General features: G+C 34.8%; 1 protein-coding gene across 16 annotated transcripts in view; it reads right to left on the bottom strand.

The window, feature by feature from the left end:
* The window catches only part of TRDN (triadin), a 231,780-nt gene that overhangs the window by 119,260 nt on the left and 90,456 nt on the right, over positions 1–22,064 (bottom strand). For 15 of the 16 annotated variants that reach the window (XM_083857335.1, XM_083857345.1, XM_083857347.1 and 12 more), the window contains 4 exons: positions 12,604–12,681; positions 2,046–2,081; positions 998–1,060; positions 116–178 (listed from right to left, as the gene is read on the bottom strand). In XM_083857335.1, coding sequence (XP_083713461.1) covers positions 116–178; positions 998–1,060; positions 2,046–2,081; positions 12,604–12,681 — 240 coding nt within the window. Of the gene's footprint in view, positions 1–115; positions 179–997; positions 1,061–2,045; positions 2,082–12,599; positions 12,682–22,064 lie in introns of all 16 variants that reach the window. The other variant, XM_083857350.1, reaches the window with a different exon arrangement.

The raw sequence follows: 22,064 nt of genomic DNA, 5'->3' as shown, positions 1-22,064 counted from the left end.
ATTCTTGAATGATAATGAACTACATACACCCTTATCTCAAATGCTTAAAACTTGAAAGTACTTACACTAAATAGTCAGATACCACTGCAGAGGAAGTTGGAGTTCAATTTCTTACCTGCTTTTTTAATTTCAGGGACAACTGTCTTCTCATGAGCTTTCTCCTTTTTTCCTGTTTTTTCTAAGATTTAATTAAAGAGAGTAATTTGATGTGCTAGAACTCTGAATTATACAGTCAAACATGCAGTCATCAAGTTCTGGTGGGCATATGAAAAAAAGTGACTTATTTCAGTGTTCAGATTATTCCCTTATAGCACTTGCACCCAACTAGCCACAGAGCAATCAGCTGAAAATGAAAATTAATCAGTATGCATCAACTATGGATGATTTGGACCCTTAATAATTCAGCAAAAGTTAGACAAAAATCATCAGTGCGTGAATGTGGCGCCTTTTAGCTTAAATTCCAGTAACAGTGAGATCATTAAAAAATTATGAAGGACATAAATATTTTGCATGAAGAAACACCTAAGTGGATTTTAGATGCTCTCTGAAAATGCATGATTGAAATATTATTTAGATGGATACCATGACTTTGCAGTTTGATCACTGCAAGTTTCAATTGTGATTCTATAAAATAAGTAGATCTACCCCACCTTCAGAAACTGATGTACCATGAATTGAGGGAGATCTTCCATGAGTTTCATGTATTGCTGTATAACTATGTTATATATGGGCTCCATTAAATAGTTTAAAAAGCTCATAGATGGCCACCAAACAGGACATGTAATTTGTCAGAAAATGAGTTTAGGAAATACTGGATGCTGAACGCATTAGGCTTGAGATATTGGAGAAGTGGAAACATGCAAATGGTGAGTGAGTAGCTACGGGAAGGACAATACAGGCAGAAGCATGGGCTTAACCTAACAGGAACAATGAGAAACAAGCCAGAAGTGTGACAAAAAGCTGAATGAAGCTAGTAAGAAATGTTTCCCAACCATACCTTTCATCTTAGTTTCTGTTGTAGCCTTCTTTTCATCACTCTTTTTCTTCTCCTCTTTTCTCTCTAAAAATAGAAATTGAAGTTCAGCTATTTTTACGCAGAAACATGCAAAACATATGTATGCATGTTTTTATGCATGCATATATGTATGTGTGTGTGTATATATATATATTTGGCATGTGGAATCCACTGACTGCAACATGTTCGAGATTTGATAGGCTGGTCACTTGTAACCAGCATCTCAGAAATACAGCTTAATTCCCTGAAAGTGAATGTGGTGCTAAGGATAAAACTGGAACATACCAGATTATTACTTAAATACTTATTCAAGAAACTATGCCCATCAGCTTGTGTAACTAAGGGTTTATTGTGGTGACTCAATAGCCAAGCAACTGTCCTGCTTTTTATTAATTGAATCTTTGAAACTATCATTACAGGACTTCTGCTATTCATGGAGAGTTGTTAAAGCACCAAAACAACATGACATTATTTCAAAAACATTTGTCTCTATTTTGGCAGTTATTTGGGCAACAGTAGAAATAAGGAGAATTTTTTTCCTTTTTTAAAACAAGCTACAACAATTTAATTACTTATTTCATAAATGTTTGAAATTAGAAAATTAAGAGTTTGGTAAGGGATATGAGAATGTTATAATTCTGATTTTTCTTTGGGGAAATTAGTCCCATTTTTGATGGGAAAGAATGCAAGAGTACAAGAATAGCTAATCTAAGGCCTTTTTTAATTGTTCATTCATGAAAAGCCAAATGTGTTACCTTCAGTTTCTGCTGCATGGCTTTGGTGTTGATATAGTTAGTGAAAATATTGGGGTTTTTTGTGATCTTTTACTGTTACAAATGTGGATAAGAAACCAAGTTTTATTTTCTTACAAATGATAGAACCATAAGACTTTAACAGAAGTCTTTTCTTTAACTGAAAAATATTTCAGGCATAAGAATATTTTCAAATCCAAGAAACAAATATACTCCTGTCTCTTGCATAAAACTAACATGAAGGAAAAATAATAATAAAAAAAAAGAAGCAAACTTACTTTTCACTTCTTTAGGTACTGCAATAGACTTTTCTTCTGCATGGAAAAATATATACAAACACGGAAAAAAATTAATTTTTTTACAACATTGTACCAAAAGAAATATGTGTGTTTGTGTTTTGAAAAGTTGAAAAATTACTGAGTTTATAGAGTAGCTGAATTCCACAGTCTATATATGTTGATTTCATGAATAAAGTTATTTTGACTGTTGTGGGGGCAATGTATTTATCGATATTCAGGGTCTCCTCAAATGATACTTCTGCTGATTTTCTGTCAATTGGTTTTAATATTAAGCATAATATAGATGTGTTCCACTTCTTTCTTGTTTTAAACAGATTTGTTCAATGTGTTTCCCTTGTTATTGTCTTCAGAATATTCTCACATGTGTTCTACAGGATGTTTCTCTCAGAGTTTCATGTGCTTAATTATTCCTGCTGAAACTCTGAGCACACTACACTTCCAGTTACAAATTCCTCTGTGTTGTGAGGTTTCTTAGGTATGTGTAGAGCATCAAAGTAGTGCTCATCCTACATTGACTCGTTTGGAATGTCATATTCTTGTATACAGTAATATTGATATTGTCTCTGTCTCTCCCCCTGACACATTTCTCCAGAGACTTGTGCTAGGAATTGTGTCTGTCTGGTTGAAATGGAAGTCTCTTCAGTTTCAGATTTCACAAAAGCTGTTCCACAGCTTCACTTTCCTGTGCCACGTATGACTCTTCAGTGGGTTATTTCCACATGTAATGTGAATCTCTTCTAATTTCTAAAATGTGGTTCAATTATTTGCATACTGTGCCTCAATTAATCAATGCTGGTAAATATACTAAGTGTGAAATTTACCTTCTGTCATCCTTCCATGAGACTTTACTTGTAATAACTAGAGGCTGAAGTCCTCCTGGGACTTTTGTAATGTGACAATGTTTTACCCCACAACAACACAGATTCTGAGATTGAGACGGCTGAAAATGAATCTTTTATTTTTGGGATGTGTCTCCCTTTTATACAGACCAATTTGATTGGTGAAACAATGGCAAACCTCTTCAATCACATTGGTCAGACCAGAGGGACATCAAGAAGTCCCTCCTTGGAAAAAGAATGAATACCACAGATACAGTTACAAAAACATTTCTCTTGTTTACAGAAAATTCCCTGGGAAAAGAATTTCAGAAAACCTAAACACTTCAGGCACGGAACCAGGGCTACAGTAATATCCATTTTTTTTCTGAGTGCCTCAGTTCTGGTGAGTTAGATTGATGTTTTTTTGGTTTCTTACATTTCTGGTGCTAAGTGATGCATAAGAATAATTTGTAAGCCCAAGGTCCATACAACAAGATTTTCTTTAATCTGACACCATTTCTGCCTTTGAATTTGTAGCATTTTGTATGCCTCTGGGGCCCAGAAAAACCCACATGAAATCTGCCTTAAGTTGCATAGCAAGGTTCAGAGCCATATGCATCTTGAAAACCACAAGCTGAGGCATGGAGCTTTGAGAAGTGAAGCTTTGTATGAGAGATGTACAGGAAGTGGCAGGAATTTTCACTGCCAATAACCCAAGGATGATGACATCCCTAGCTGCAGAATCTTCATTTCCATGTCATTCCACCTATTAATGCAACTGACATAATTTTCTTCTATCAAGCTCTCAAGTTGCATTATTCAGAGTGTCCAGGCAGCTTTGAGATGTCTATATTTGTTATGAAATTTCTGGGGGATGATTACATAAAAGTATTAAAGGACTGTGGCCCCCATTTCCTGATTACATTGAAAGATGGGCACTCTTGCTCAAGTCTGAGGAAAACAGTCACTGAGCTTCCATTCACATCTCAGCTGCATCCAGCCCCACTGATGCCCCTCACAGCTACCAGTGAGAAATTTGTGTAAATGAGAATGATGGACATGGTAAATGGCTATTATGGAAACAGCTATTTCTGATTTGAGGAAGTAATGCCGTTTCTAGAATAAATTTATTTCCTCTCAATTTCAGCCGCTCACATGTAGAATGTTGCATATTAACTGTATATTTAACACCAGAAAAATTTGTAATTTCTGAAGCAGTAAATGTAGTGGGCTCTATCCAGATATGTGCACAGCTAAATTAAGAGGCAGAGCAAATAATTAAATAGGAACTTAGGCAGGTCTTTTGCACTGTAAAATATGAACCCCATCTGTTAATTGAAAGCACTTACTTTTTAAGCTAGGAACAGTTACAGAACTACAAAGGGCCAACTACATAAAGAGGGACCATAACATGCACAAATTGTGGGTTACACAAGGAAACACAAGGTGCTTTTGAGGATTTGGTGTTGACCACAATATGACATTCAAGTGCTATTAACTATTGAACAATCTATTCTTTGCTACTGTTTCTTGATAATGTAATTAACAGGATTTTTTCACCAGTACCATTAATCCAGAGCCACATTTCATGGACAGTGTGAGACATATAAGTACAAAAAGGCCTCACCTTTAAAAGCCTGCAATGCATTTACAAGAATGAAATAGGGATATGTGTAGCTGGAAGAGTACATGACAGAATTACTCAGCAAGGCCAGCAATGGACTTTTTACTTCTCAATTTTTTTTCCTGTAGACTCTATGCAGAAGTTGAGCTTAATGTAGTATAAGAAGAAGTCCAGTGAACATGAGTATTGTGAATTAAAGCAGTACTGAATGGGACATTCAGGTAAAAAAAAAAAATATTCCTGGATGAAAAATAAAAAGAAGCAGCATAGAATAATTTTCTTGCAAAGTGGCTGGATTGAACAGAACAGCTCTTGAAGCAAAGAAACCTCTGAGAGGGAATTATTTATTTTTCAATGAGGGATGAAGGAGGCCAGTAAAAATCCAAAATTCAACAAAGACCAAGAAAGGGATGTTTCAACCTGAATTTCCTGCACTCATCTTGACAATGTCTTTGTGTTATTCTCACTGGAGAGCAGCTAATTCTTGGACAATGGTGGGAGGGGAGATAACAGAAGCATGTTAACAATGCAGCACTTGAAATCAGGCCTGGTAAGACCAGTGTGCTTCTCTGCCAGTGCTGAGTGGAATCTAAATTTAGGGATGCACATGAGTTACGGGGCACAGTGTCACAGGAATGCTGCTCAGGAACTGAAAGAAGGTGCTCTTAGAGCTTCTTTACCATATTGCTCCAGATGGTCCATGTTCTTATGAAAAGTCTGATTCTGAAAGGAATTGTCAGCTCATCCCATCCCGTCTGAGAAACTGAGGTAAGTGGGGAAGAAAAATATAGCCACAGACTCATTCTGGTGGAGAGGTATGCATATAGCAAACACTAACCAGTGGGACTGAATGCCAGAAATTTGGAGGTGTTTTGGTCCACATTAGCTTTCTAAAGTTTAGGTCCTTATTAGGTCTTAATATATTATATAGGTCTTAAAGTTTAGGTCCATTTATCTAAAACCCTGTGGTCAGGAAAGCTCAGGAGGAAAGCTCCTGTGAGTGACTTTGGATATTTATTGCCTGACTCTGTGAAATGCTACAACAGCTTTTCCTGCCTACAGATTCTAGTCCTAGAGAGCTCAGGAGCAGCAGAGACTCATGTATACTCACTGACATACAAAATAGAACAAAAAAACCCCCATTAATTCAGATTTTCCTGAGAATGTATAGCTCAGACTGAACATAGTGACTTCATTCTGGATAAGATTTCATCTAATTTTTCTCCAAGCAGCTCTGTACACCTTAAGCTGTCCATTGACATAATTTTAAAAGACCATTCAAACAAAACACAAGCTGCATTTTAATATTTATTTTTCTTATTAATTTTGAAGGGGTTACTGTTGCTCTTTGTTTTATTTGGTGACTGAAACCCTTTGTCTTCTGTACTCAATAAAAGTTTTGCTGTTGATTTCAATGGGAGTTGGATATCCTTTTAAATATTAAAAAAACTGATTGCATTTCAGTTTTTGATGATATTACTTTTCTTTCCCCTTGGCTGGTTGCTTCGAGTAGAGACTGACAGTGACTGGTCAGTTGCACTTTTGATTCTAAACAATTTAACACTTATTCACAAAATAGGATCCCCTAAGGGTGACAAAGCTTTTGGAGAAATTAATAAACAGCGAAAGGAGATATTTCTGCTTAGTTTAGGATGTCGTGGAAATTCATACTTTTAAGACTGAATCTAAATTTCAAGTAAAAATTGACCTTAGCTGACGCTTTGAAAAAAAAAAATCTTTTTTGGGAAAGAGAGACCTTCTTTGTCTGGTTACTTTCTCTATGAGAAATAATTCTGTCTTGATTCAGCCAAACTACTGAAAGGCCAAGAAAGATAAAAAAACCTAAACAGTATTATCTAAAGTTCCTGAAGTTCTTAGAATTGCTTCTGTTCATATACGAACACATACATGTACACATGCACACAAGCACACACATGCTCTCTCTAACTTACAGGTGAGTGCTTAGGCCAAAATGAAGTGCATTTATTGGCAAAGATCTGTTTAAATGACACCATTTTTTTTTCTGCAGAGTAATGAAATACACTTTCTTTTCATATTGGGCAAGTGAAAGACTCCTGGGGCACACAGATCACTAGAGATACAGCACACCCTGAAGGCCTAGAAAATCTCTCCAGTTCAGTTTTGCTTTTTTGAAACCATTTCACTGTTTTCAAATCCCAGTCTGAAACACTATTTAGTAGCTGTGGAGATTGCTTATGGAGATATTTTTGAGCCCTGCAGAATCTATGAGAAATATCATGCTTGAAACTCCTAATGCTCTCATGTGACCTACATAAATGTTTCTTATTTCTTCCTGTAGTGGTTATAGTCTCCTTTTTCATGGCTCTGTTGCATTAAGCACCAGAACACTTTGCTAATAGCATGAGCCGTATGTTGCCCTCACTAAACAGCACAGTGTGGAGCAAATGAATAAAAATATAAGTGAGATGAAGCCAGAGTATGCATGGCAAGTTAAAAAAGAGAACAGACCAACTTCCATAACAAGACCAGCAACAGAAACTCCAGTGGACAATGGTCAGTGATAAATATGATGCAAATATGATTATGATGAATACTTAAATTTCCAGAGAGCACTGATTTTTTTATGGTATGACCTTTACTAGCGAGAGCCAAACCAACAAGGCTGAGGTAGCTTGGCTGGTTCCTTGTGACTGACATTCCAGCTGGACAACAAGAATCAGTGTCAGGACCAATTCTGTTACCAGTGCTGGGAAGGGTTTTGCTGATACTTTTTATATGACATGCTTTTGAGCAAGAATTTGAGCTTTAATAATGGGATGATGAGGTTATGCAGGACATCTTTTGTAAGAGTTTCCTTTTTCTTTCCAAAGAAACATGGGAGTTATGCCTTTGAAAGCCCAGATGAACTTAATCCCAGTAAGTGTTTCCCATTTGCAGGTGCAACATATGCAAAGACTATTGCTTTTCTATAACATTTAAAAAGTACTATGAAAAATTAAAATAATCTTCAGAGGTATTTGTTTATGATCTTTTGGGTAGACTTTGGTGAATATTTATTTTCAAATGCATACTCTAGCATTTTCAATTGTATTATTATACATGATGAGAAAATATAATAATATGTCTAATCAAAATATACATATATTTATACTTTATTTTCTTATGTTAGTAAGCCTTCCCCTCTTGTCTGTTTAACTTTTAGTATTTTATGATAGAATAAAAGTAGTACAGAAGAGCCTCATGTCATTAAGGAAAATGTCAAGGGCTTTCTGAAACAGTGAAGATTTAGGGGTTTCTTCATCATTGCTAAATCATTAGAATTTACTGCTTAAATGTCTAATTGAAATCATTAAATAGCTCACTTTGAAACCTTGTTCGTATTATTTTAAAGGTCTTCGCTACAGACTCATGGAGATATAAGGCCTGTATTTCTCAAAAAATTTGTTGTGCTTTATATACAGCAATGTTTTAAAGCTAACTAATCTGGTCATCTATTAACCTAGATTAAACCTAACCCATTGTATTATGATATTTCTAATGAGAATATTTTTCTTTTTTTTTATTTTTCTGTTTTTATTCTCTCTTGGATTAAAATTTATCAGAAAAATGAATTTTCATCCACAACTCATGTCAGTATTAATAAGAATGTTCTAAATAGGGAAAAATTTTCAAATTTGTGCCTTTTTAAAAGGGTTCTGTTGCGTCTTGAATCACAATCTCTCACTGAAAGGATTTTTTTTTAAGGGTAATTGATTCTATAGTATAGAAGGAAAACAGAGGGGTTTTTATAGAACAATCCATGTACAGAAGAGAAGGCAGACATTGACAGGCTGTACAGAAGCAGATTGATTTGTACAAGATTTATACACTCCTGTACGTCAAGGGAGATTCGTCAAAATTTGTATTGACTTTAGTAATTTAGATATTCTTGGTTATATCCCCTAATGTCATATTCATGAACAGAAATATAGACTAGAAATTCTCCTTGAGACAGTCAGACAGTGTACATTCTATACAGCAGCATAGATGCAGTTGCCAATTTAGCCTCTGCGGGAGTTTTGGGGGAAGTTAAACACATTTCACAGCAACTTGCTTTATTGCATTCTGCAAAATTTGTAATTAGAGGATTCCATGACCTAGAGAAAATACTTTCTTTTCCTCATAGATCCTCTGAAAATATTACAGAGGTTTTGTTTTGTTTGTTTTTTGGTTGTGTTTTTGTTTGTTTGTTTGTTTTTCCCTTAATATCACAGATACCATCAAGATGGCAAAGAATGGCCAGTATACTTCAGTCAGGGAAGGGGCATATTTCAGAGCTTGTCATGATTCATTAACAGATCAGAATGGTTATGTTGATGACTCTTCCATGATAAATGGTCTCCCTCTCAAAGATACAGGAGCAGATTTTTAGGATTATATAACTTGGACAATCAAATTCAGATACAATGCCATGCAAATGTTTTTTGTGATACAGTGCTCTTCAAAGTGGCAAAAAGCATAGGTCTGCTTGAGATCACATTCCACATGCACTAAGATTCTTTCTAACAGGAGAAGGATTTTGATATAGGCTTCTCACAAAGGTGCTGTGGTCTCGAGAGAAGGCAAAGACATGCTATTCTGGAACAATTAACATGAAGATTCACTAGCTAAGCCTCTGATCTTAGTTTTTATGCTTGTCCAACTTCAGTGTCTTCCTGACTGATTATAATGCCATGTCAGAGGGGGAAACATGGGAGGACTATCAGAAAGAAAAGCCCTTTTCACATGAATGTGGAAATGGAGGAAGGGTAAAAGCTGCGTGAGCTGAGCAAAAATTCAAGACCTAAGAGAGAGAATCACAGAGAAAAAATATAATCTACAGAGAAGTTTTAGGATGTCAGTGAATAACAAAATATAAGAAATCTAGAGTTAAAAGAGGTGTGGAAGACTACAGCCAAGGAAGAAGAAGGATATTAAAGTCAAAGTTCAAATAGCCATGGAGAACAGATCTGTTCAAATTACTGGTGACACCAATGTCCTGACATGGCAACATCATTGTCAGCCAAGCTGAGAGCACTACTTCCAAGTACTTGTGAAAGCTCCATAAAAAGATAAGATAAAGAATTTAAAATTAGTTCAGTGCTTCCTAGTTTACCAAACAAGGTTTCCAAGCTCGAAATACAAGTAGATGTTATACATCAATGCCTTTATCTTCACAAATTCCTTTACTTTCTTTCTCTTGTTCACCATTACAGGATCCTGTATTTTGTTTTATTATTCTCTTCCACTGGTGAACTGAAAATTCAAACTCTTCAATGAAAATTTAAGGTAAGATCTTTGAAAAAGCCAACCAATCATGAAACAGGAGAGCAATGATCTATTCTTTTTTTTTTTCTGACCAGATTAGTACAAAACATTTTGCTTTTTTACCAGCAGATATCTGCAAATTTCAACTCAAACACATACTTCAATGTAATTTATTTCTTGCTACTAGAATCTAGTGTACTAATTAAGATTGTCTTAAATAATTACCTCCTTGCCAAAAGATTTACTGTGCAGCTAAAGGAAGAGAAAAAGGCAATGACAAAGAGAGAAAGATTTATATCTAATATATAATAACAATATGCTCTTTTTCTAAGGCTTCGAGAATTCAGCAGAGCATAATTTCTACAGGAAATTTCATACTATCCATGAAAAGCATTCTACTTGAAGGTATCAAATAATCCAAAAATTTTAGAGATATGTGCTGCATACACACCACTATTTCCACCTTATCAGAAAACAAGAATGGTCCATGATTACCTAAGGCAGAAGTGGCAAAATAGAGTGATACTGAAAACATGTCAATCTAGAAAAATACTAAGATCCTTTCAGCCTTCACCAGATGCATAATTATCTAATGTCTGAATATCACCAAGTTGGAAAGCCTAGAGTTTAAGTAGATTGGCTTCACAAATTTTCTGTGTGATAAATGTTCTGTTACTTCCCACAGTTTTACCTTTTGTTCAGAGCTGGTTTCTTCTGTCAAAGGCTAAGCCAGTCTTTGATGTTAAATAAAGTCTATTTTTAAATTAAGAAGTGCTTCTATTTGTTGTCTTTTCTAATAAGTTATGATACTATTTTCAACTATATTTATAAGAAGAATCTTTTGTTTCAATTTCCCTTTTGATCAGTGATATTTAGTTATGTACCAGTCATAAAGGTATCTAAGCACTAAGAAGTCACATGCAAGTGTCTCTTCACTTCAGCTATTTTAAAGATTTATTTTTTTCTGCCTACTCCTCTTTTTCCATTCTGACATTTTGCCAAATATTCTTATAAATTACTTTTTTTTTTTTTTTTTCCTAGGGCTGAAATAAAGCTTCAGGATTTAGGGTTCCTCAAGGCACTGTGGTATATTTTCTATATAAGGAAAACACAGAATAGTGCAACATAACAGCTTTTCATGGTAACGTTTCACAGGTAATTCTGCCTTCTTCATTTCCTCCAAATCTCCTGCATGATGATTATTGTATCCTAGTGACTGGCCTTGAGCCTTAAAGGGAATTTAGTTATATGGTTCCAAGCAGATAATCTCCCCCAAATTTGTTTGCCAAATGAGTGTCTAATTTACATTCCCAATCACCTGAATTGCATGCATAAATGAGCTAATGAAACACACAAATGTGTAACTGGTCATAAATAGTCATTTCTATGTGCAATTGCACTAATTGCATGCTCCTCATGATTTTGAAGATCAAGAATTTAATGTTAATTTGATGGTAGTTCATGTTGTGTAACAGTTATATTTAAAGATTAAGTTTATCATTCAACAAACGTGTCAGCCTTGTTCTATTATGTCTTTTTTTCCATGATGGTTGATTGACAGATAACAGAGTTTAACATTGCAGGGACTTCTTTCTGCTGATAAGCAGGGTTCAAATATTTTCCTAAAATAAGCAGGACTGCTAATCTATTTCTATACTGTCTCAAAATAACCACAATTTCATACTCCTTTAAGCAGCATGTTTAAAAAGAAATAATCATTTGCAGTAACAAGATTTTTGGGGAAAGACATAATAAGGCACATAACTATTTTTACCCAAATGTTCTAATTCACAATAATCACATTACAGAAATATCTAATTAATGTAACACTTTCTTTCAGTCATGGGTCCTAAGTCTCATTTTCTGTTTTCAAATGCAGGAAATCTTGTAGCTCTTGTTACTTATTCTGCTGCCACCCCATCTGTTTTCCTCTTAGACTGCAATTGCTTTCTGAGTAACATACAACTAAGACTTCTATGAGAGAAATTAGCAAGTGCCAAAGTGTGACTGAAGGACTCAAGTATTATATGAAAACTGCTACATAATTATAAAAAAAACCTCAGGTGTTTTGTACTATTAAATTTTATGGTGTAAAGACCAAGAACATATATTGCAGTTGTAGTTCAAAGTCATTGGACATAGTTCGTTTTAAAATTAAAATTAGTATTTCCACCACTTTACTGTAATGATCAGACTATAAACAATATAATTCAATTTCAGGGATTATGTATTAATCTTCTGAACGTAAGATCTGATTTTGTATTTCTCTTTCAGTAGCTTTAACAACAGCAACTGGGTTGATAAATGCGGAGCCAGATAGACATATTACGCTCATTATTAAAAATAATGGACAGAAAAACGACTGAATAACAATAGCTGAAAGAATAATCCAAAGTACATTAAGATGATAATGTTGATTATATTTATATTTAGATAGCAAGTTATGGCTGAATGCCATTCAAAGCATTTTACAGATTAGGCCTCAATCCTTCAATGTGTTTCACTCAGGAAATGCCCCAAGCCACCTGTGAGACTACAATGAGGAACATTTACATCTTGTCGTGAATACATCAGTATGTCATTCCTGTCTCGGGCCTAGTAATGTGATCACTTGTGTAATATAGGTTATATTTACAAAAAACAACAGCAAAACCAAAAACAACAACAGCCAAAAAAAAAAAACAACCAAAAACAAAAACAAAAAAAAAAACCCCAACAAAAAAAACCCACAAAACAAAACAAACAAACAAATAAACAAACAAAAAAAATCCCGATTAGAACAAACAGTGAAGTGGAAGCCAGTAAATGTGGAAAAACTGAAACTTGCCTTCAATAGCTGCTGGTTTCTTTCTTGGGCTGTGTTCTAGAAGAAGACGAGGTGGTACGAATTCCTTATGTCCTGCACCTAAGAATACAGATTAAGAAGCATAGAAAAGAATTCAACAAGCTGAGCACTTTCACTGGGAGGCTGAGCACCCTTCAAAATGGTTCATGTTAAAAGTATTACAGTGTGCATAAAAGCTAATATCTTTCAGACACTATAAGAAGTAAATATATTTCTCAACAAGTAGAGTAATTTATTTTTAAGAGTCACATTTGAAACCAATGAAGTCCAAGTGACTCAAACATATGCTGAAAAACTACAGTTCTGTTTTTCTTCCTTGGACTCAAAAGAGAATAATAATACTATGATAAGAAGGTTACATATTCATGACACCTCTTCTAGAAAAAAGTCTTATTTTCTTCTGTCAAACAAATGTTCTTCAGTTATTCCCTCAAGTCCACTGATTATGAGCTCCTGGAAACACCAGTAAAAATTATGATGTTTCTCATCCTTAAGGATTATTTTTAATTAGCCAATACCAACCAGGTCATGCATTGTAAACATTGACGAGGTTCTGATTCCAGCTGCTAACTGAAGCACCTCTACTCTCTCAGAATGTTCAGTTGGGACTTTCTGTACTGTCTTAGTCCATGTGCAGATATCATGTTTTGTACAAAACAATTTTCACTTAATTTCTTCAAAGATTCATGAACATATTTAATTTACTCTTATATTACTTATGCTTATTTTCTAATTTATGACATATTTGCAGTCTCCTTATTTCCTTTTAAGTTATTTCACTGGCATTTAGTCTCAGTAGCTGTCCTGTCACTGTCATTTGGAAAGTGCAATTTTTTGTGACCTGAGAAATAAAATTAAGTGCTTAAACATAACATTGATTCAGTCATATGCGCTAGCAACATTCACTGCACCAGAGTCCACATGCAAAAAGAGTGTTAAATCTCAGCTCCAGCTGAGAAAGAAACTCATCAGAAACTCAAAGCCATGCCTCATGCTTGATGATGGACTTAGAAAAGAAATTAAAGTTTTAATGGGCCTTGGAAACTGCAACATCTTACTTACCCTTCCCATTTTGCAAAGGTGTGTATGCTCGTGGGGAATGCATGAGAAAAACCTCATCTTGAAGACAGCAGTGGGATTTAAGCATCGTGGACTTAATGTTATTGCATCTCATCAACATATGTACAATTGCAGGCACATAATTTGCAAGCATGTGGTTCAGTTCATCGAGTAATTTGTATAAAATATCAAACACAGGGCTGCTCAAACTTGACGTGTACCTGAGCCACCAACAAAATGTTAACACATTGATAAAAGTAATGTCTTGAAGGTGCTTTGCAACAAATGGCAATAATCCTGCATTTATCCATGTATTTCCTGTCTTGGCAACAAACCCAAGTGGATATTTACCAATCTCATTACAGAATAACTGTAGCCTTAAAATTAATGTTAGGCAAACTTCAGGAATCCATATGTTTAGCCATGATTTTCCAAACGCTTTATGTCTGAAAAAAAATCTTGAAGTCACAAACTGAACTAATGAGCTGCTGATTACCTTTGTTGCCAACCAGAATAGAAAAGTTATGTTCATAAGCATGTCAACACATGGAAACCTGAGATATTAAATTTCCAGTTCAGAATGAAAACTAAAAAAACATAGCAATTAATGAAGAATGGGTAATATTATTTTTCCTTCTACATTTGATCAAAGTCCTAAAATAAACATTAAATTGTTTTGTTTTGGTTTTTTTTTTTTTTTTGGTTTGTGGTTTTTTTTTTTTTTTTTTTTTTTTTTTTTTTTTTTTTTTTTTTTTTTTCCTATTTTCTTCTTTTTTTCCTTTCCAAAACTAGACCACCTATTCCCTAGTTAGAAAAAGTGATATTTTTTATAACTTGGACAGTTTTTTTGTGTGAAAAAGGATAAAAATGCAGTGGCTCAGAGTGTTGAGCAGATGAGTAATGATGAAGGATAGTCAATAATTTGGACTGCAGCATGGTATCTACAGTGTGGGGCAATGATCTAACTCCTCTAGGTCAAATTGTGGGCTGGCCCTATTATCTTCTTGTGCTTTGCTGTGGCAGCAGTTTTCTAATGATTGCACCAGTGTGAGCATAATGCCAGTATGACACCACTTATTGCTAATGACTTGTCAAGTTCTATTTTATAGCTTTGTAAGGTTTAAGCAAATCATTTATTTCATGCAAATTGACCACATGATCCAATATGAGAGTGTTTTAAGTTTAAGCTTCACAGATCAAAAACTTTCCCTTAGGCCAAAATGTTTGTTCTGAGCAGGTTCCCATCCACTCTGATAAAAGGCTTCTTTAATGTTTCCATGTCTTATTAAATGTCTCTCTATTCACTTTGATGGGAAAGTAAAGGACAGTAAATGAATAAATATTTTATCCATTCTTTTGATGAAATATGTTAAAGGGGATAACCTAAGTGAAATTTCTTTTCTTTTCCTTCTTCTCTCCTCTTTAAGTTATAAAGCACAAGTGGTTTTCTGCAGTACAGACAACTGATAAATGGAAATGAGGATTTGGCTATAACAGATCAGACCATTAGTATTAATGAAGTCTACTATCTTGACTCTAGCAGTGGCCAGTTGGACACATATCCATGATGTAAATGAGAGGAAGGCAGGATGTTTTTAATGCTTTCAGTGGACAATCAGATTAGTCCATGAATTACGAGAAGTTATTATCCAGATTACCACTATTATTACTGGACATACACTTATGTCACAGATTTAAAAATGCAACCACAAAAAGCACTGCATAGTTATTTGCTTCTCATTACAAATGTAGCCTTCATTTAACTGCTATGAGACAAGCCACTAAGGTTTATTTAAGCTGCTTTAAAAAATAAATTATAAATATTAGGTTTTGATTTCTCCAAAAGATGTAATTGCAAGCACAAAAATGTGCATGCATTTCTATGCTGATCTGTCCCTAGAGTTGATCCCACAACAATTCCCTGTGTCATCTGTCCATGCAGTTGTTCTGCAGGTATCACCACATATGATATTGTAAACAGCTGACAACAAATTACATCTGATGAAAACTGAAAGAGTGAAAAATTTTGGATTTAAGATCATGAGAATGATCTCACCAGGAGAAAAAGTGTCACTTTAAGACACAAGCACCTTCTACCACAGCCTGAAAGGAAAGAAATAGGCTGCAAGGATGAGTAGAAGTTTTAGGACTCTAACATGAATACTTCATTGAAAATCAGCTACAGTCCTCAAGCCCTGGGAAACTTCTGTCATAAGTGTTTATCAAATTGCTGAGATGTCCTGAAGAAATTAATCCTGACTTAGTTTATTAATATTTTAGGGGTTTTATTGCAGGATAAGGAATACAAGGCAAACTTTAATTATCTTACTTTTCTCAGTCTAGGAAATGTCTTTCTACATGCGTCAAAAATGTCATGATTGAAAATTGTGTATAAATTGATTTCTTATGATAATATCAAATTATGTGAGTTTTCTTTCTTTCCTTATCTTCTGAGTTCAGTTTGTCTGCAGTGACCTTAATAAAGTGTCTAAATATATCTTTTTAGAGAAAAAGATAAAATACTTGTAAAAATTATTATTATTATTATTATTATTATTATTATACAGGCATTTCAGAGTGGTCAATATTCCAATTGGATATGGAGAGAAATAATGACATCACAGAGTGCAATATATGGAAATGCCATTCCTATGACTGTTCATTTCCTCATATCCAAATACCAGTTACTTGAACAGCAGGAATCCTGTGGTCCACCATCACCAACACTCTGTTACAGTTTCTCAGTGGAGCAAAATGTCTTCAGATAAATCTCATTCTGCTCAGATATGACATCATTCTCTAGTGATAGTAAAAATAATTCAAATAAAGTAATTGTCTTTGCAGAGCTGTTTGTTATGAAAAGCAAATTCCAATCAAATGTCTAATGAATGTTGGAACAAGACATGGATCAGCAGAATGTGGCAAGACTGCCAAATATGCTTTTAGAGGACTGAAAATGTAATGGAGTCCAACCATTTTGCCCAGGCTTCCAGTTTTGATGTGTAAGCTGCTTCAAGTAAAAGGTGAGTCTCTCCCTAGCTTTCAGTCATTAGGCTGTGACTGTTCTGGGGATGGGTTTCTCTGCCTAGTGTGTGTGCATGAAAAACCTGCAGCAAAATATTTTTCTTTAAAAAAGGACAGCTGAGGATCAAGACGTGAGACTGTGTAACTGTATTGAACAATGCAATTGTTCTCAATGCTTATTTTCTGGAATGCATTACTTGAAATAAAATACTGATGCCCCACATAGGCATTCTTTCCTAAGGAAAGCATGGTGAGGTGACACAAAGATATCATGCACACTGGCAATTGAATGGTGCCTGGGAACATTACTAGGATCTGGAATTCAGGCATACATATCCTGCAACATGTTTTTGGATAGCCTCTGACAACTCTGACTTGTGCCAAGCAGCAGTATCTCAAAAAACTCATTGTCTCAGTTCGAAATTAAAAAGGGCCAGGGACCACTCCCAATAGCTGTGATACATCCAGTCCATTTTGCCCTTGAGGAAGTGTGCTGGATGTGGATCTCTCTATGAAAGAAAAAAATCACCTTCAGAGAGAGAACGGTTAAGTTGATTTTGCTTTAGTAATCTAGATGTGGCCACATAACAAAATTATGTCAAATGGGAAAAAACTGTCCAAACAGGATTTTAATGACTTATTTGGAACTGAATTTTCAACAGGTGAAGATAAAATTAATGGATTATAAAATAAGACATTTAAGGAAGTATATTTTAGAAGCCAACATATATTTCAGTTTTTTAATTGCACTCAGGAAGTGGCTCTTTATTAAATGATTAATTGCCCAACATAAAGTGAAACTCTAATTTTGCATAGGGTTGATGATATTACTTAAGAAAAACCTATGCTACAGTATATGCAATGATTACCAGTTCCAATGCAATCTTAATTTTTAGAATTATGTCACACTGACATCCAGGTTTTTTTGCGATGCATAAGAAAAGAAGAAAAGGAGAGATTATGTGGGTAATGATAAATCTGTCTATCTAGCTATGTTCCACTATATTGTGTATTTAAAATCCATTAACAGTATCACAAATAATTTTGGAACTCTACATAGAGTCTAACTTACAAGTAAGGCACATTATCGTGAGATACTCCCTCATCACACAGACAGTGAAACCAGGCCTATACAAATAACCAAACAGCCTTGGGAGTCCATCCTTCTATGAAGCTGAAAGCAAGGACCAGTAGGTTAAAAGTGAGGATGTAGGAAGGAAGGATGCAGACTAATATTCTAAATGGTCTTTTGAAAACGAATAAGGGGAAGGAATAAATTTCTCTTCTCAAGACACCAAACAATAAGTAGCAGCAACTTGATAACTTTCTATTTTTAATATATAAAGATTTGAGTTCGTCCTTTGTTGTTGATGATGTATTCCTAGATGTGTTTTTATGTAGCAATAATGTAATATACCTTTTATACATGTGCATGCTTGAACATCTAAATGCATATCAGTATTTATTTAGAATGAATCACAGAAAGGTTAGGGTTGGAAGGGACCTCGAAGATCATCTATTTCCAAATTCCTTCCATGGATTAGTGATGTTTCCAAACAGAAAATACTTGATTTGGTCATTAACCAGATGTGAGAATCATTGTTGCAGACTCCTGGAGGTTGTGTGAACATCAGTTGCTGTGTTTTCACTCAGACACCAAATCCAATTAGAGTCACAGCTGGGAATTTGTTTGATATATTTTTTCTTTTCCCATGCATTTGTATCTCACACAATACAAGTGTGCAAAACAAGTGTACAAAGGAGGCAGGCAGGAGAGGCATGGGTAGAGCTATTGGTGTTTTGGGTTTTCTTTCTGTTTTAACTTAAAGCAGATACTCTGGGTCCAGAAATGCATGACAGACCTTGCAGTTTAATCTATTGGCAAAAATATATCTGTTGAGAACTCTCTTACATAGATTTTTACCACAAAATCTGTCTTTATATCAATCCATATTTGTGATAACTGTTGTAATTTTCATGTTCAGAAAACTGAAGTCATAAAGGAGTAAAAGAGCTAAGCATTAACAGTTTTGTCATTATACGTTAAGTAAGAAGTCACACGGCCTTTCCTGACATTAAAATAAAATTGAATTGAAAAAACTGAAAATTGAATTTGCTGCCTCCACTTCCTCCCATTATTTATCATGGGCAGTTAGCAGGTAAAAATAAACCTACTTGTTATGTTTAGAAATATCGAAAGATGGATCTCAAAGAACTGAGTACCAGGACAGTGAAAATTATGGGTTATTGTGTGGTAATGATGGGTTATTATATGCATAGTGGAGTACAAAAGAACTGTAAAGGCAGATTATAAAATGAAAAGACATATTCATTCTTTCTCTCTCTCCCCAAATAACCTTTAATAAATTGGTATCATATGCAGTAACCCCTAGCATAATTAACATGAATATCTGGAATTGTCATAGATGCTATTTTTTTCACAATATGAAATATCCAATTAAAACAGAAAAGAAAAAACTGCAACTAAATACTTGCAGCTAACAATTAAACAGAACAGAGGGACTTTATAAGCTGTTATGACAAAAAGAAATAGACACTGACTATGCCATGTGAGCACTGCTTAGTAATTTATGTTCTTTGTATTTGGTTTATCTGTACATAGCATTGTTTCGACCATCCTTAATCCAACTACATCTAAGAAACATTCAATGCTCAAGTCAGAAAAGCTAAGTGATACAAGAATGCTAATACTTTATGTTGTCTTCAAGAAAGAGTAGATATGCCAGTTTTTGCAAAACAAAACCAGCCTAACATGGATAAAAGCAAACTACAGATAAAATTGCAAATTGTGATAATCTCTCATAATTACAGATATTTGTGGATAATGAATATACTTAATATAGAAGTCAATGGAAGTCAAACTGAATCCAAGTATCTCTGTCCCCAAGCCACAAAGCTTTTCATATCTCTGAGTCTTTTTGCTAGAATGAGGCAAACAAGAAGCTAATGATTATGTTACCTGTCTTCTCTATACTTGAAAATCATCTAAGACAGTGAATCCATAGATGTTTTTCAGAAGTTAGAATTTCAATAATGCAGTCTGAAGTTAGAGGAAAAAGAACTGAGAGGTTTATTAGACCAAATATCAGAAGTGGACCCAAAGGTGCAGAGGTGTTGGCTCCTAACTCTATATTGTTCACTGCCACTGAAAATACTGGGAGCTAAGAGCCATGGCTGTAGTTATGAGAAATACTGAAAGAAAAACCTTCAATACTGGAGATAACGATTATTTTAAACCAATAATACTTTGGTAACTGCTGATTTTTCTTTAGTTTTGCCAGCAGAGATGCTCTATCCTTTAAAGAAGTTATTTTTAGGACAAAGGGTCCTGGGATTCACTGTCATGAGTTTCACCCCTTGTGCTCAAGGCATCCCCTATGATTTTTGGGTAAATTACTTGTCTTTCCAATGTCTTTCCATTGAACCTATAAATGGATCTAACAGAAATTTAAAAAAAAAAAAAAAAAAAAAAAAAAAAGTGAACATACAACAATTAAAATTCTAAATCTTAAATTCCATGGAATTTCCAAAGGCTGAGCTTTTGTTTTGATGCAAAAACTGTTTAGTTTTCTTTTGCTTGAATCATTTGGATAGGGAATATCTTCCACATTTATTCAAGAAAATATTTGTCTCTCCATTTCCTCTTTTCCCCTTTCACACACTCCCAAAGCACTATAGCAACTGGAATTCATTTTTCTTCCAAGCAGAACTACTTTTTCCTTGATTGAGTCAACAGCTGTTCCTGATAATATAATTTGAAATCTTATAGAAATCTTGTCATTTCAAGTCTTCATTTGAACAAAATTCTTGCTTGCACATTTGCAGCATATTTCTTGAATGTATGTAGGTTCTCTCACCACCAGACATTTAAAAGTTAACTTTCAGACAGTTATGTCTAGATAAGTCACCCAAGGGATCCATTTATAGTAAATGGAGAGAAATTGGTACCTTCAAAGGGTGATTCATCTTTTCTATCTTAGGCATCTTTCTTAGGATGAAATTGTCCTCTGGAGGCCTCCATTTCATACCACTGGCTATAAAGACAGCTAAAGGTTAAAGCTGGGCAATTAACTTTTGGATATCTAAGTGAGATGCAATGAATTGTAAACATTTTATTTTGCAGCTATCCATAAAGGTGATGCTTCACGCCACCAAAATATTCCAGGTCTAAAAGAGCCATGCCTGACTTTTCATACTGTAAATACTGTCTGGTAATTGCTCCCCAAACCACCAACAATCATATGAATGAATCTCACATATAGAAAGGATTTTGTTTTTAAGCCTAACTTTAAAAAAAACCAAAACACATTGTTTTTGTATAGTGTGTATGGGCATTGAACACCTTTTGAAATCTGTTATTTACTTTGTCAGAAAATGTTGGGTGTATTGAAGGACAAAGTGAAACAATAGGAATGAAGGTGGATTGTCAGAGGGAGGAATAGAAGTTCCTGACGAAGAAAAAATAGTTTCGTCTCATTATAGGTATATGTCATCAGTTATACGTCTTTTTGACAGGGCAGATACATGCAGGAGGAAAGCTGACATCAAAAGAAAGACGTACCTGAAGAGAGAATGGTGAAAGGAAGCTTACAGTCCCAGTGGCTGCAGATGAGATTCATAAGTAGTTGGGCATAGAACAAGGCAGGGAGAGCATATGTTGCTCTCTGAAAAAGCTGAACATTCTCTGTCTACTGCATTTGCTGAACATTCTCTGTCTACTGCATTTCATGTTCTCAGAGCAGAAGAGGTGAGGAACTCCTGCTAAGCTGAAATGCTTCCTGATTGAATATATCTTCTCAAAATATTTGTAGATCATATCTGTGCTCTTTTTATCTATGTGATATGGTAAACTGGTACCACTACTGTTGTTGAAAGCAAGCCTCCTCATTTTCCAGCAGAGACAGCATAGAATTTTATATTGGGATGAGAAGAGTAACTTCTAGTTTCACAGTAGAGATATAGGTTTTTAAATTTTTAACAAAAAATGCAGGAGAAAATTGGAAGTCCTTCAGAACATGTTTTTTTGTTCTTCTTGATGCTTAAGTATATTCAGCATCAGGAGGTGTTTAAAGGCACATTGTATAGATGTCACCTATTTTCCCTGTCATTAAAGTTGAGAGATTCAATATATGGTGATAAACTTCCCTAAGAATTTTCAGAATTATATTCTATAGGTGACAGATTCATTAGCTCATTCATCATTTTAGAGTAATACAACCTAGGCTTATAAAACTGACAGATGGAGAAGCTTGTGGGTTATCATGTCATCAAAGACAAATATTCACTTGCAACCCATGTAGGATTCCTGCTTTACCGATTGGCATTTAAGATGCTGCTGA

The sequence above is a fragment of the Zosterops lateralis genome, assembly GCF_965231275.1.
Source record: "Zosterops lateralis genome assembly, chromosome: 3".
NCBI classification, from domain to species: Eukaryota; Metazoa; Chordata; class Aves; order Passeriformes; family Zosteropidae; genus Zosterops; species Zosterops lateralis.
This window is presented reverse-complemented; position numbering and strand designations above follow the sequence as displayed.